Source organism: Carcharhinus amblyrhynchos, chromosome 3 (genome assembly GCF_965287045.1).
Source record: "Carcharhinus amblyrhynchos chromosome 3, sCarAmb.v2.hapA, whole genome shotgun sequence".
In the NCBI taxonomy this organism is placed as follows: Eukaryota; Metazoa; Chordata; class Chondrichthyes; order Carcharhiniformes; family Carcharhinidae; genus Carcharhinus; species Carcharhinus amblyrhynchos.
The window spans coordinates 83,636,799-83,653,089 of NC_137326.1; the positions used below are offsets into that span (position 1 = coordinate 83,636,799).

General features: G+C 42.9%; 1 protein-coding gene across 3 annotated transcripts in view; it reads left to right on the forward strand.

Annotated features, from left to right (window-relative positions):
- The window catches only part of ppp2r3a (protein phosphatase 2, regulatory subunit B'', alpha), a 349,273-nt gene that overhangs the window by 229,675 nt on the left and 103,307 nt on the right, over nt 1-16,291 (forward strand). Inside the window, exon 1 of one of the 3 annotated variants that reach the window (XM_080185446.1) lies at nt 13,863-14,303. The exons of the other annotated variants lie outside the window; for them this stretch is intronic. Coding sequence (XP_080041572.1) covers nt 14,172-14,303 — 132 coding nt within the window. The 5' untranslated portion in view covers nt 13,863-14,171. Of the gene's footprint in view, nt 1-13,862; nt 14,304-16,291 lie in introns of those variants that run through there. 3 annotated transcript variants of the gene reach the window in all.

The window sequence follows — 16,291 nt, forward strand, 5'->3', positions numbered from 1 at the left end:
TGTCTTAGTAACCTGCTCCAGCTCCACAACCCTTCAAAATATTTGTGCTCCTCCAATTCTGACCCCTAGCACATCCTGGTTTTCATTGTGCCATTGGTTTTAGCTGCCTAGATCCTAATCTCTGGAATTCCTCCTTAAACTCCTCTGCTTGTCTTCTTCTAACTTCTTCTTTAAGACTCTAATTTCCCTCTTTGGTTTTGGACACTTGTCATAATAATTCAATGTGATCTGGGGTCAAAATTTTGTCTGATGACAGTCCTGCGAATTGCTGATATTAAGTACGCTTTACAAATACAGGTGGCCTTTTTAGAATGTCATTCTCAAACTGGAATCTATCACAAGTGCATGAAATTCATTAAAAAACATGCTAGCCATGGGTGCAAATCCAGTTGTGGCCACTAAATCTCACAAGAGGCCAAAAATGGGATTTGTGCCCGTCAGATTTCATATTCTGATCTTTCCCACCAACAACCCCACCCCGACTTCGATGATGTGATCAGGAAGGGCATAAGCCTGATTTGCATACATTATAATCCCATTAGCAGGCTTGGCGTCACTATTTCCGCCCTGAATATATCCTCTAATCCCACGAATCACTACAGGTTTTCAAAAATGACAAATAATCATGATGACCACATGGGGGAACAAGGGCAACTAAGTATAGTTCTCAGGTGGTGAGTGACATACTTGGGTAGTGCCAGGGCGGGATCACTGGGGAGTTCCATTGGGGGGGCGGGGGGGTGTAGGGTCCTCTGCGGTGAAAGGAGTGTCCCAATACCTCTGGGGGGTGTGGGGGGGTGCAATGCTCTGATGCCTTTCGGGAGGAGCAGGGTCACCCAGTGCTTTTGGGGGGGGCGTGTCCATTGTGTCCATGGGTAGCTGGTGGGTGCGGAAGCAGGTAAGTTTATTTTTTGCGCCCATCGGGGTGCCCTTTAAAGATGGCATCCCAATCATGATGGAGCAAGCCTAGTTGGCCCTACCAGGACCCACTCTGCCAGAGTGATGGTGCAAACCACAGCCCATAGATTCCCTGTGCACCAAGTGCCAGAAAATCCAGAGCGAAAAACTCGGCTGTACATCTGGAGAGGTAACTGACACTCTGTTAAACTTTGGGATGATTCCACCTATTTGATGACAGGAGAATGCATTTTAATTTATTTGATGATTGCAATCAGTATTGATTTTTATGTCTAGCAATAAAACTAAACCATCTAAATCCTTCTCAGCAAGTTTAGGAACACAAACTAGAAATGGCTTTTGGAGGATGGATACTTCAATATTAATGTGATGTTGCTCTGAGTGTTATTTTAACAAAAGAACATTAACCCATTATTTGAACATTACCTGGAAAGTGTTGAAACTGCTGGACTACAGACAACAGTATTGTAAGCTTCAAACTGCAGGAAAGTGTATTAAATAAAGTATCAAAAATTGATTTTTTTTTCGAAGTTTATTTGTAAGTGTCACAAGTAGGCTTACATTAACACTGCAATGAAGTTACTGTAAAAATCCCCCAGTCGCCACACTCTGGTATCAGTTTGGTATACTGAGAGAGGATTTAACATAGCCAATGCACCTAACCAGTAAGTCTTTCGGACTGTGTGAGGAAACTGGAGCACCCAGAGGAAACTCACGCAGGCATGGGGAGAACATGCAGGCTCGACACAGGCAGTGACCCAAGCTGGGAGTCGAACCCAGCTCCCTGGTGCTGTGAGGCAACAGTGCTTGCCACTGTGCTGCCCCTTGGGGGGGAGGGGTGCAGGGTATATCCCCAGGTGTTCCTGGAAAATAAACCTCATACCCTGATGCTCTCCTTCAGGCATTTGTAAGTTGAATGCCTGAAGGAGAGTTGCAAATTGTGCATTTTCTGAATTTTCTTCTCTGATAAAAGCGGTCAAATATGTCCACAGCTTGACTTACGATCTCCACATGTGCCTTTGCACTTTCATTGCAACCCTTCACCTGCATGTTGCCTAAGGCATCTAATCCAGGTCTGTTTCTCATCTGGCAATTTTGCTGGGGTTGCGACAATATTTTGTGAATTGGTTTGAAGAACTAGTGTTGGCTTGCCAGCTTGATATACACACTGATTCCATTTAGAATAGCAGTCCAAAGAACATTCTGATGGTTTTATGGCCCTTACAAATCCAGCAGCTGTATTACATAAAAATACTCAAGATTTTACAAAAATGTCCATCAGATTGAGCAGGCTTTCTTGCGTTTCAGCATGGTTCAGTGGTAACACTCTCACCTTTGAGTCAGAAGATTGTGTGCTGAATGTTTTTTTGGGGGGAATATCAAATATGTCAGGTATGTACCCATCCGTATCTACCCCCGATTTGATCCCCATGATATGGGAGGTGGGTGTTCTGTCAGGCCTTAGACCTACTGAGACCCTTAATTGGCCAGTTATTGCCCACTTTGGTCCCTCAATCTGCCTCTCCTGTCATCATGTACTAGGGTAGTGCATGGTCATGCAGAGTGAAAAGGCAGGAAAGAAGTGGGATATGCCCGTCGGGAGGTTGGTGCCCTGTGCGCGTCAGGTGCAGGCCTGATCACTCCACACCCAAGAAGCCCAGGACTTCCTTGAGTCTGCTGCCCACCCTCAATGTCCATGGGCCTGCCTGCAGTCCCACTAATGCCCGCTGTTCACGACTGGCACTACTGAAGCTGCTTGATAATCTGATTAGCCAGCTGATCTGTAGAGCAGAGCTTCCTTTCCATTGAGGGGCAGAAGACCAGCATGTTTCGCGTTATTGTCGTGGGTCAATGGGGTAGGGGTAAGGGGGGGTGCAAGTAGTACACACACAACCCCCCACCCAGATAAAATTCAGTTCAATGGTTTCATGTTCAACCCCAGAGCAGCCCTAATCAGTCTGACAATCTACTGCTGTTACTGAGAGAGTGCTGTTGTGGTGCCAGTTTTCTAAGACAAACCAAGCCCCTACCTCCTGTCTTAGGTGGGCATGAAAGATCCTATGGCCCGATGTCGAAAAGAAGCGGGAAGGATTTTCCTGGTGTCCTGGCCAATATTTATTCCTCAACCAGCCCCTAAAACATGTGACCAAGTCACTTATTTCATTGCTGCTTGTGGGAGCTTGCTGTGCACAAATTGACTGCTGCCTTTCCGATATCACAATAGTGATGAAAATTTAAAAGTGGCTGCAAAGAATTTTGGGATCGCATGAGGTCGCAGAAGGCACAAGACAAATGATGTTTCTTTTGTTTTTCAGAACGATCTGAATTAAATAAGAATTCTAAAAATTTTGTAAATAAGTGCCTCATGTTGTATAAACTTTCCAGTCTTTGTCTACCACCAGAGTTTGGCGACTGGGGGATTTTCACAGTAACTACTCAGTTTTTCCACAAATATAGAAGTGCTGAAATGATCCATAAGGGTTGGTAGATAGGCAGTGGTTGAAAACATGTAAAAAGTGTGACGCTTAAGCTTTGGAAGTATTGGCATTCTTCGCTCAAGTTCGTTAGCAGATATAAAAGAGATTTGCCACTCATTGCCAGCAAACAGCCTGTCGCGTTGAAAGTGCGTGTCCTTGCCACTAAGCAGCAGGAAGCTATGTGTCTCCCATCAGAGGTCAGCGCTGCCCACCACAAGACAGCGCCCGACTTCCTTAAATACTTCCTTGGTTAAGCATGGCTGGCAGAGCAAGCAGAGTCTGTCAGTTTGCAATGTGCGACCTTTGTTCTAAGTATAAACACAACAGCTGTCGTCTAATGATTTCGAGCACGGGTGGTTTAAAAACCTCCATTTTGTGGTGTTATTCCAGTAAAATTACTTTACGCTTGGAGAAGCTGAAGCTTGCAATTTAAAACTATGTCAGTAATGATAGTTTGTGAGGCAGACCGAGCATGACTTGAAGCTTTTTATAGATACAGCAGCAGTTTTAAAACCCTTAAAGAGGAAGGCTCTTCTCTTCAACTACAGCTTTATTTAGCCATCATAATATGAACCAAAATAACATTTGTCTTCTTCCTTTTCACTTTATAGTTTTGAACTGTAGCTTCTTCCTCCTGGGACTAAATGTGTTCTTTATCTAATAGTTATCTCTTAAAGGGATACTTCCATCATGAAAAGGGATCTGCAAAATCTTCTGTCTATTTATAGGGTGCAAAAAGAAAACAGGGAGTCAAGAGTCATTTTTCTCATGATGGTGTCACAGCTAAGTGACAAAGTCAAGTGTTTTGACATAGCTTAATTACACTGTGTGTTTTGAGGTATTTTTCTTGGAAAGAAATTTCTTGGAAAGAAATCAGTATTTCTTTTCGAAATACTGATACTAAAACTATACAGTTGGCTGACACACTCCCGCTGTACCTCTGGCAAAAGCAAGCCAGAAGAGCAGAAGTTAGGTGAAGGTTTTGTAATGCCAAGCCCCGGCCTTGCGTCAGAGTTTCTGAAATGGCTTCTTTGGTGCAAATTTCATGGGTACAGTGTATTAAAGAGGCAGCAGAGGGTTCACTCAAAGAGGCCAAACATCCCTGTCGACCTGTGGGAGTTCCTCTTTTGTAACTGACCAAAATGGAGCAGGTTTATTCAGGTAGGCGCCGAACACATTGAGAAATTTTGTCGGGAACAGGCAGAGGTAAAGGTGAGGAGTTAGAAACAATCATGCATTGAACTTATCAGCTATCTAGGAACCCATCATACAGGAGTGGAAGCATGTCATTCGCAACTGAGAGGTGGCATGGTGGCATAGTGATTAGCACTGCTGTCTCACAGCTCCAGGGACCGGGGTTCAGCTCTCGGCTTCGATGACTGTGTGGAGTTTGTACATTCTCCCCATGTCTGCTTAGGTTTCCTCCAAGAGATCCAGTTTCCTCCCACAGTCCAAAGATGTGCTGGTTAGGTTGATTGGCCATGCTAAATTGCCCCTTGGTGTCCCAGTATATGTATGTTAGAGGGATTAACAGGGTAAATATGTGGGGTTTTGGGGATAGGATGGGATTGTTGTCAGTGTGGACTCGATGGGCCGAATGGCCTCCTTCTGCACTGTAGGAATTCCATGAGAGATGCCTAGGAAGAAGGGTCAGATGGCAGGGACACCCAAACCTGGGAGTTTGCACGGGGCCTCGGTCAGCTGTGGATAGGGGCATCAGTCTACTAAACATGATACTGGTCTCCACCTGGATGTGTGGACTACATACAAGGACCGTATCCTCAAGAGAAAATATCAAGATGTTGTGAAAATTATCTTTAAGATTCTGCACCATTCCCCCACTCCATCCCCTTAAAATCCATTCAAGTGTCTTCAATGGGGTAGGGAGAGAGGGAAAAAGTCATTGATCCAGAGTCAACGATTGGGAAGAACCTATTAAGAGGTTAACTTTTTAACCATGTAAACCATACAACAGGCAGCATCATCTTCCAAAAAGGAGCTTTTTTTTACCAGAAGCTGATACCTCAGTATGGTGAACAGACTGAAGGGCAACCAACAAAGCAAAATAAAAGGCCATGCAAGATAGAAAGAGCTATTCCTGAGACATTTTCCCCTTGGCAGGATTTGAGCTGATATTAGAATGTGATTTATCAGAGTTATCACAAATATTCTTCGAACAGCACCATTGAAATGGCTCCTGAGTGAGTATATAGTTTGATTGAGAATTGAACCAGAGAGGTGAGAAACATACACAGATGCTTTATGCAAATGTACAGCTGACTGAACAGACTGCCCGTAAAAGCCAAGGATGTATTTTTCAAATCTCTCATCCGTGTTGTCTGTGATGGATCTTTTAGCCCATCCAAAGTAGTGTATTTCTTCTCTTCAGTGTCATAGAATTCCCCCAGCAATGTGAGCAGGGGTGTGTATACAGTACTGGACCATGTTACATAACTTGAATCTGTTTGAGATGCCCTCAAAGTTTACTACTATGAAATGCCAGTGCATTAAATAACCATGACAGCAGCATTTTCAGGATGTCCTTAATGCGTGAACTGAAGTAACTCAGCCATCACTAATACAGATTCTTTTATCTTTCAGTGCATGAATTGAGCAACAGCTCCACAAGTGTCTGAATGTTCATGCAAGTGTGAAAAAAGTCCCCAAAGAAACAAAATACAAGTCAATTATATAATGTCCATGTACGTGTCGGTCAAGCTTGCACAGGCCTCTGGTCTTTTCACTTGATTTGAGAAACAGATGTTGGATATATGTGTTGGCCTATAGACTTAATGGCAGAAATGTTACCCTGGCTCTGCAAGTATTCAGGACTCCAGCTGATCTGGGGCTAGAGTTTTATGTGAACCAAGACAAACTGAAACTCAAAATCAGCATTGTATTTGGGAACAAAATCTGCACATAAACACAAATACTTGAGATTAAATTATTTTCTTTTATCCCTGCCTCCTGGTAGCCATCTGCACTAAGGACATAACCTACCTTGGAACTGATTTAATCAGCAGGTCTACTACAATAAAACAGTTTTAAGAAAATAGTTTTCCTTTTTAAAACATGCAAATAGAAAAGAATGAAACTACTAAAAGGGAATTAGAGGCTTTAATTTCCAAACTCCCTAAAGATACACTGGGGATTCCCCTTCGCAAATTCCCAGTTAAGGTTTGTATGGCAATGCCCAGAAGTGTAAACTTCCCCTGAGCAATTGTACTGCACCGGGAACCATCCAAAAGTGCAACTTAAATCACAAACCTCCAATTGTTCTGACTAGGTTACATCAGTGGTTACTCAGAAAGTGTTAGAAGGATTAAGAACCACTTCTAACTTCTCAGAACTATTGACACAGGTAACACATCCCAAACCATCAACTACTCCCAACGCCCCCCGCTCCCCCCAACCCAACCTCCCAGACCACCACCACACCCAAAGGTCGAGAATCAACAACATGAATTCTCAAATCCATGGGATTTTTCCACTCCGAAGGGACTCTTCAACCCTCCCCGGCAACGTCGGGCCTCTTGGACCCCTCAGTATCCAACCCCCACAACTCCAACTACCTCCCCCCATATTCCACCCAAACTAACCCAGCCCGACACATACCCCACCCTCCTCCCCCCCAACAAGGTCCAACCTGACCTAAAGTCCAACCTCCACCAACTCCCAGTACTCCCAACCTCACCCCAACCTTTGAAACACCCTATCTCCAACTAACACCCAATCTCCAACACCCAACAACTACCCTGATCTCCAACCGCACACACCTCCAACTCTGCTGATTTCCAAATAACCTCTGAGCACCAAGCCCAATTCTGACCACCCACCTCCAATCCCTCCAACCTCTAACCAAGCCAATAACCTTCTTCCTGACTACCCGCAACCTCAGCTCCCTCCCCACCTCACCCCCAACCCTCTACTTCCTTAACCTCCCCCTCCAACCTCTTCCCCATCCCCCAACCCACCTCTGATCCACCCCTGCCCAGACCAGCAACCACCTTGGTCCCGACCCAACCTGGGAACCACCCGAGGCCCAACTTGGTCCAACTCAAAGTCCAACAACCCCAACCTCTCCCCACCCATATATCTCCCCCCCCCCGCCCCCCCACACCGCTGCCGATCCCTGACTTATAACTTCCCCTAAAATCTAATTCCCATTGGGAACGCACCATCACCATTTTGCCAAGCCTGCCAGAACCACCAAGAATGGTAAATCTTTTGTATTGCAGTGAATAGCAAATGGCATGTTGAAAACCTGTAAACTCTGAAACCCTGAAACTACAAATTAAAAATCTTCAACATGGATCACAGTTCAACACACTCAACTCAATTAGGACCAATCCAAGGGCCAAGTCCAGCAGGAAATGTGGCATCCAAGAGAAGCAACTTTCTACATTGCTGGAGTACATCAAGTCTCAATAAAAAAAATCAAAGGAAACCCAGATTAATGCCTTTTCATATTGGTTTGAGTATCTTTATCGTTATCCTGATGCAAGGCACTAATTAGTCGACAGCCAGCCTCAATGAATGATTAACAACTTTTGACAAATAGTTGTCAAAACTATAGTTGCACTCTCCTCACAGACTGAGGAGAGTGCAGAGCTTAAAAAGAGGCATAGAATATCTGCAACAAAGCAATGAAAAAGTGAAAAACTTCATCTGAACAAACCATACGATGGTGCCAGTGAGGCTAGAACTTGCTGCAAGTCCCAGGAATATACAGAACTGGAACAGTGCAGCACAGGAACAGGCCCTTTGGCCCACGATATTGTGTCGGACATGATGCCAAATCAAACAAATCCCTTCTGCCAGTCCTTGGTCATCTCCCTCTTTTCCTTGCATATTCATGTGTTTATCTAAAAGCCCCTTAAAAGTCCAGATTATATCTGCCCACACCATTACCCCAGCAGCACATTCCAGATACCTACCACTTTCTGTGTAAAAAAAAACTTGCCCTCACATCTCCTTTGAACTTTCCCCCTCTTACCTTACATGCATGCACCCTAGTATTAGACATTTTCAACTCTGGGATAGAGATTCTGACTGTCAACCCTTTCTATGCCTTTCATAATTTTATAGATTTCTATCAGGTCTCCCCTCAGCCTCTGCTGCTCCAGAGGAAACAACCCTAGTTTGTCTAGCCTCGCCTTATAGCTCATACCCTCTAATCCAGGGCAGCATCTTGGCAAATCTCTTCTGCACCCTCTCCAAAGCCTCCACATTCTTCCTGTGATTTGGTGACGATCACAGGTTGAATATAATACTCTATGTGCGGCCTATTCAAAATTTTATAAAGCTGCAACATGACATCCTTACTCTTGTACTCAATGCCGCAACCAATAAAGGTAAGCATGCCATATGCCTTCTTTACCACCATGTCTACTTGTGTAGCCACTTTCAGGGAGCTATGAACTTGAAGCCCAAGATCCCTCTGAACATCAGTGCTGTTCAGGGTCCTACCTTTTTTGGAAGCCTGAGACATAAGTCCCAAATTAATTTCTTTTGGAAGACCCAGACATGTTTCCAAAATTGTAGCAGTTGATGGCAGTAAACAGCAAGAAAAAAAGCCCTGAGGTGGGTTGAGCAAGAAAAAGCAGCAGTACAACAGAAAATATTTAAATCAAGGCTGAACTGGAAGGTTTGAAGTACGGATTCAAGCTGAGTATATACCTTTGATAACAAGCAATAAAATAAAATCTTTGATGAACCAAACTGTTTATGATCTGAACAAACAAATTTCAAAGACTACACAAAGATACCAGGAGGAAATCAAAGTGAGAGTTGGGAAAACTTAGCCAAATGTATATCGAGGCACATCAGTAGGAAGAAAGGAGACTTTAAAAAGCTTGAGCCTTGAAAGGCTCTTTGAAGAACCAATACATACCCCTGGAAAAACACAAGGACCTGAAAAAGAAAAACTATTTTTTACCAGCAAGTTGCTGTGATTGGTAATGCAGTGCCTTAAAGGTGGAACAACTCTAATAGCAACATTTTAAAGGAAGTTGGATATATATTTGAAAAATAGAATAATTTTACTGGGCTGAAGGGAAAGAATAGGTTCCCCATACTTTTGGTGGCAATGGTCAAGCTCCCATGATGACCAATTGGTGGAGTTTGCATCAGACTATCAGAAATCTTGACACACAGTCTGTCGAGTACTACAGGTCTCCTCCAGAACAGCCAAGTCAACAGAAGCATTGCTCAAGCCTCCTGATGGTTATATTTCCTGTGGCATCAGGGCTTTCACTGTACACATTCTGCCTGTGCACCAGAATCATGAACTATGTCATCAGAGGGTAACGCTTGTCACCCAATAATCACCCATTGGTTTGTCATAAAGATTCAAATGGAGATGGCACAGCAGACAGCATCACAAAGGCATCATGCTGGCCACCAAGATACCAAGCATTTACGGACACCGAAGTGCTGAGTCTGGTTGCACACCAGCTGGATATTGAAAGAGTGACCACCCTTTCAATTGTGGCATGTTTCGGAGTTTGTGTCTGGCAACCACAGTGTGGAATGCATGCTGTCAATGGCACCTGTATCAGCCTGCAATTCTCATAAAGCTGCATGCCATCCCACTTACTTCTGTGTGGCAAAGAGAATGAAATGTATTCAGTTCTCCTCAATACATTTACCTATCTGAGGCAACAGTGGATGGAAAACTTGGAAATGTTATAAAGACCTCCAGCTTAGAGGGATCCAGACACATGAAATTTCATAACCAAAGTCACCTTCATGGCCACTGATAATGCAATCCTCATCCTTTTCAGAGTCCCAGGGACCAGGGTTCAATTCCAGTCTTGGACGAATGTATGTGTAAAGTTTGCACATTTTTCCTGTGTCTGCATGGGTTTACTCTGGGAGGTCTGGTTTCCTCCATTCCAAAGATGTGTAGGTTAGAGGGATTAGCCATGGTAAATGCATGGATTATGGGGATAGGGAAAGGAGGGATGAGTCTGGGTAAGATATTGAAATGATATGGTCTCATGGGCCAAATGGCCTCCTTCTGCACATAAATTTCTATGGTACTCTGAAGCTGCAGGTGTAGCTGCAGCGGATTAAAGTTTTTTTGAGGATAGCTTTAGTGAAGCTCTGACAGCTGACATGTTGTTTCTTGCTGAGGATCAGATCAGAATAATTCTCCCTGAGCACCTGGATAATCCAGGTATGGCAGTCTGCTGAAAAGCCTTCTTCCCCTCCTTCCTCTTCCAGCTCTTGTCATGCTCTGCATCACCTCTGTTCATACTCTCAGTCATGCTGTATTCAAACGGTTGTCTTATGAGGAAAGGTTGCACGGGCTAGGCATTTATCTGCTTGAATTCAGAACAGCAAGAGGCAACTTGATTGAAACCATTAGGATCCTGAGGAATCTTGACAGGGTGGATGTGGAAAGAATGTTTCCTCTTGTGAGAGAATCTAGAACCAAAGGTCATTGTTTAAAAATAAAAGGTTGCCCATTTATGACAGAGATGAGGAGAATTTTTTTTCTCCCAGAGGGTAGTGAGTCTTTGGAATTCTCTTCCTCAGAGGGCAGTGGAAGCAGTCTGTGTATTTTTAAGGCAGAGCTTAGATTCTTGATAAGCAGGGGGGGTAAAATGTAATCATGGGTCAGTGGAAATGTGGAGCTGAGGTTACAATCAGATCAGCCATGATCTTATTGAAAGGCAGAGGAGGCTTGAAGGACCCAGGTGGCCTATTCCTTCTCCTAATTCATATGTTCATATATTAGTATGCGTATGTCTGGGAGGAAATGGTTTGTGTAGAATCCTTGAACACAGGAAAAAGTCCTTTAGAACATGCTACCTCTCTTCCTTTGGAAAACTTTTAACAACTTAAAACAACTCTGGAAAACATCCAAAAATATTTTCAATTGTGATGTGATAATAGAAATCGATCCACGACCAACCTAAAAGTTGCCGATTGTCGCTTTTATGAGGTGTGGGCACAGTGGTTAACACTGCTGCCTCACAGCGCCAGGGACCTGGGTTCAATTCCAGCCTTGAGTCACTGTGTGGAGTTTGCACATGTTCCTCATGACTGCATGGGTTTCCTCTAGATGCTCCAGTTTCCTCCCACAGTCCAAAGATGTGCAGGTTATGTTGGTTGGCAATGCTAAATTGACCCTAGTGTCAGGGGGAATAGTAGAGTAAATATGTGGGATTATAGGAATAAGGCCTGGGTGGGATTGTGGTTGGTGAAGACTTGATGGGCCAAATGGCCTCCTTCTGCACTGTAGGGATTGTATGATTCTATGAATAATGCTTCTTGCTGCTGAGTGTTTAGCTGAGCAATGTTAAGGGAGGTTGTTAGCTGAGTTTCAAGCTTCAAATGGCTGCAATAGTATTAAATCAGCATTGCTTAATTGTGCACATACACTTATTTTTGTCAGTCAATGTTGTGTGACTGTGATGCAAGTTTATTAGAGTAGTACCACTGCTTCAGTTACATAGAGACACTAGAAAAGCTGGAATTGATTTTAGGGCAGAGAGGTTTAATGTTAATTGTGTTTAATTGTATGCAGGTAGTGAGCATTAACTGAATGACTCCTTTTACTCCTATAAAAATGAACAGTCTAATGTGTGTGGTGGCTAGTTGAGGAGGTGAATTTTTGAGATATGCACCTCTGTAAATAAAAGCTTGTAGAAGTGTTCAAAGATTGGCGCCAGTTTTATCCTTCACCATCTGGCTTTCTAAAATAGGAGTTGAGGCAAGATTTAATAATGGTGTTAAAATTATGGAGGGTTTTAATGGAGTGAATAAGGAGATACTGACCGTGAAATTCTTTAACTCCTTGCATGCACATATTAATATCTTCACCAAAACAATATTTAGCACAGCTCCTACAGAAAAGTAGGCACATGCCGCCAATGCCATTTTGGGGTGCAAAACATCACTTGTAGCACTGGTGAACTAAGCACTAGGAGCTGCATTTTTCTGCAACTGTTTCCTCATTTACTCATTAAAAACCCTTATAATTTTTAATACCTCTGTTAAATCTCCCATTAACCTTCACTGCTCTAAAATCAATTGCAGCTATAGGCTTTTGATATAACAAACGTCTCTCATCCCTGGTAGTGAATTCTACCTACGTCGCTTTGACTCATTGTGTGCATGCAGTTATATTTCTGAAGTAATGGGGATGGAAGGGGGGTGTCTCCCAGAACCACTGGATGTCAGTAAGTCCAAAGTCCATGCTAAAGATTCTCTGGGTAACAGATTATCTGCCTCTGACTCCTGACTCATCCCAGTTATTCCTGCTCTGCAGGAGCCTTTGTGAGATTGTGACACCCCAGTGCATACATCAGCACAGCACATGTTGCGTATTGATTCAGAAATTGAATCCATTGCCAAGTTCAGCCCAGAATGGTGGCAGTCGGGTAAACTGGGCCCATCACACTATGATAAAGAAAGAGTTGTGGAAGCAAACCAGATTCCTGAAGTTATTCAGGAGCATTGTAATTCAAACTGAAAATGGACCAGAGGAAAGCCCGATGCAAAAATAATCTTTGGAAAAGTCTGATCGAATAGCAAAAGGGATTGGACAAGTACCTGTTAAATGTGGTCTGGATAAGATCCAGGGAAAGGCTTTCAGCTTGTGGCTCTGGAGTAAAGCTGGCCCTGATTTCAGTCACTGATTGTAGAACCTGCCTGCTTTTTACTTTCTTTGAGCACAACATCATAGCACTCAGTTAAATGTCTAGTGTGTTGGAAACAGATTCCAGTTCATCTTTTCTGTGAATATCTCTGAAAGGCAAGATCAAATTGTACAGGCTTCCTTGTCACAAAGTTGCTCGCTCGCCGAGGCAGAAGGGGATGGAGGGATATGGCTAGGGGACAAACACGTTGGTGTTAGAAATCTTGATGTGTCTGATATTCTCCAAACAGCTGCTGTTGATTGGAGTAGTAATCTGGGACTGCAGTTGAACTGAAATGTCAGGATACAGTGCCAACAGCAAGTGTGGAAGTTATTTATACACTAGGCTGGGGATAAAGCACAGCAAAAGAGGGAGGGAGGGAAAAGGGAAAGAAAGGGTGTGTTAGGACGTTAGTCTCCTACAGAGAATCAACTACTTGTAAAAAGATATCTATGAAATTAAATGTATTCACCTAGTCAGATCTATGTCTGAAAAACAACTCTGACAATTTTCCCAGAACTTTTTTTTTTAGTTCACTTATTGTAAAATTATTTTCTTTTCCTGTTTCTACTTTTTGCAATGATTTGTTCCACATGCCTTCTTGGCAGTGATAAGTTTTTTTTGTACTCTGCAAAAGCCATGTGATTTATTAAAGTCCGTATCTCACATTTTAAGTTAAGAGTCTATTAGTGTAAACAGTGTCATAGCAGGTAAGACTATTCTCGTGTCTTCTTCCAGCAAGTGCTAACTTTAGCTGTTCTGGTAGAGGGTTCTTCCTTTCCCATAATGCACTCGTACCAGTCCTGGACAGATCAATTGTCGTGAAGCCCTTCGATCAAACAGATCGCATTGCAGGGCATGTTTCTGGGTACAACATAGCAGTTAAACATCGAGAGTCAAAGGCAAGTGTGAATGTCAGCACTGGACTCTGACCTCGTTGGTGAGGTACAATGCATGGACATTGTCAGTCTGTGAGAATACAAGAAACAGTGTGGTCTTTCAAGAAGGAAATTCTCACTCTTCTTTGTAAACTGGGACCCTGACTGCTTTTCAGTCTATATTTACTACATTAGAAAAGGACACTCACACAAACACACGGAAGCATTGCTGAGCAAGGCTTTACAAGATGATGATTAAGGAAACTTCTCTACGGAGGGACCCTGACCTACGAGGGGAGTTTGCTTTCCTCGCCCGTGGATGTGATTTTGTTTTGCCATCACGATTCAAGAAGAGGTTGAAATCGTTCCAGCAAGCACAGGTTTGAAGTGTTCTCAAAGCCTTGAATCTTGGTTCTATTGCTGTTTAGACAGTGTCCTCTCTGCTATTTGCAATCAGTGTGTGAATGCCTTTAAAGACAGCTATTTGCACTTGTACCAACAGGTTTATAAATAGACCCCCGAGGATCTTGTAAAAAATGCTGAGACTGATTCATCCTTCAGAGTGGGGGGGATGGGGGAGCGGTGAGAAGAGAAAGAGGGAGAAGAAAATATTTTGATTGCTACTTTTTTTGCACCTTCTTTTTGTCAGTTTTAACTTTAACCATATATAGACTTACCCTTTAGATGATGCATGGAGGGAGGGGGGGTTGGGCTCTGTATCCCCTTACACTGGAATGGATGCTGCCTTTTATATAGAGATTTGGTGAATTTAAATACTCACATTGTGTCGTATATCCTACTTTGTAAAACAGTTCAGTCTACAGTGGGCACACTTAGACAATATATTCCTTAGAGGAGTAGGAACAACAATGTTATTGGCAACCTGAAGCAAAACAAGAAATTAATTTTATATAGTGATATTATAATTTACAGTATGTGTGCAGAAGCAGCTTTCCTGCACATTCTGAAGTTTCATTTAAAGTACTTAACCCTTTTACAAGCTGATTCAGCTATAAGAAGCAGACAACAGCAGTTCTTTCTGCTGGTCTGTACAATGTCCCTAACTGTTAATTTTAGTCTGTTAAATTACTGTGTATTTTCTGGAGTTTTCTCTTCCATTTTACTAACAACATTATCAATCATTTTGCCAAAGGAGGCCATTTGGTGATTCATGTCTGTGCTTTAAGAACATTCACTTTAAGAACTATCTACTTAGCCTCACCTGCCTGCTCTTTCCATATGGCCCTATACATTTTTTTTTAAAGTACATACCCAATTGCCGTTTGAAAGCCATTACTGAGTAGCATCCACCATCTTTTCAAATAGTGTGTTCCACATCATGCCACATAAATGGAAGTCTCCTCATCTTTCCTCTGGTTCTTAATTGTGAATTAGTTAAATCTGCTTCCTCCTCCCAATACTGACTTTCCTGCCAGTAGAGTTAATTTTCCACCATATCTATTTTATCATATGCAATGTGGGAATCATGTAAACCAGCATTCAGCATCCACCCTTAATTGCCCTTTTGATATGCTAGGCCATTTAAGAGGGTGGCTAAGAGTCAGAAGACATGTAGGTTAGACCGGCAGCTTTCCTTCCCTAAAGGTGCATGAGTGGATAAATGGGTTGCCCAACAATCTGGGAGTTTCATGGTCACCGTTAGTGCCAATAGATTTTTAGACCAGATATGCTTGAATTTAAATTCCCCTAGCTGGGATTTGAACTCATAGCTCTGGATTTTTATTCCAGATCTCTGGACAGCTATATAACCAATATGCTGCAATTAATTCAAAAACTTCACATTAAGTATTGAGTTAGCAACATGAGCAGAAATGTATCGCAGTAGAAGGTCTGTGAAACAGTAAAAACAATTTTCTATCTCCTAACTAGATTTCCGTTACAATTTAAGAATATGTTCAGGTGAGAGCTTTCAATTTAAAGCACATCTTAGTCATGACCAGAGCAAAAATAGCCTTTTACTTCTCCAATTGTAACAGCTGACATGTATAGTATATAGACCACAAGACCAGGATCATTTACAGATAAGATATTGTGACCAGAATTTGGCCAGGTTGATGGATTAAAATGTCACAAATTTGCTTTAGGCTTGGGCCTTCAAACATTTGGAATTCCAACATGGAGACATTGCCCATGCAGTAGAAAATTACTGTTCCTACCAGAAGAAGCAGTAGAACGCTGGGCAGCACGGTGGCACAGTGGTTAGCACTGCTGCCTCATAGTGCCATGGACCCAGGTTCAATGCTGCCTCAAGTGACTGTCTGCATGTTCTCCCTGTGTCTGTGTGGGTTTTCTCCGGGTGCTCTGGTTTCCTCCCACAGTCCAAAGAAATGCAGATTAGGTTAACTGG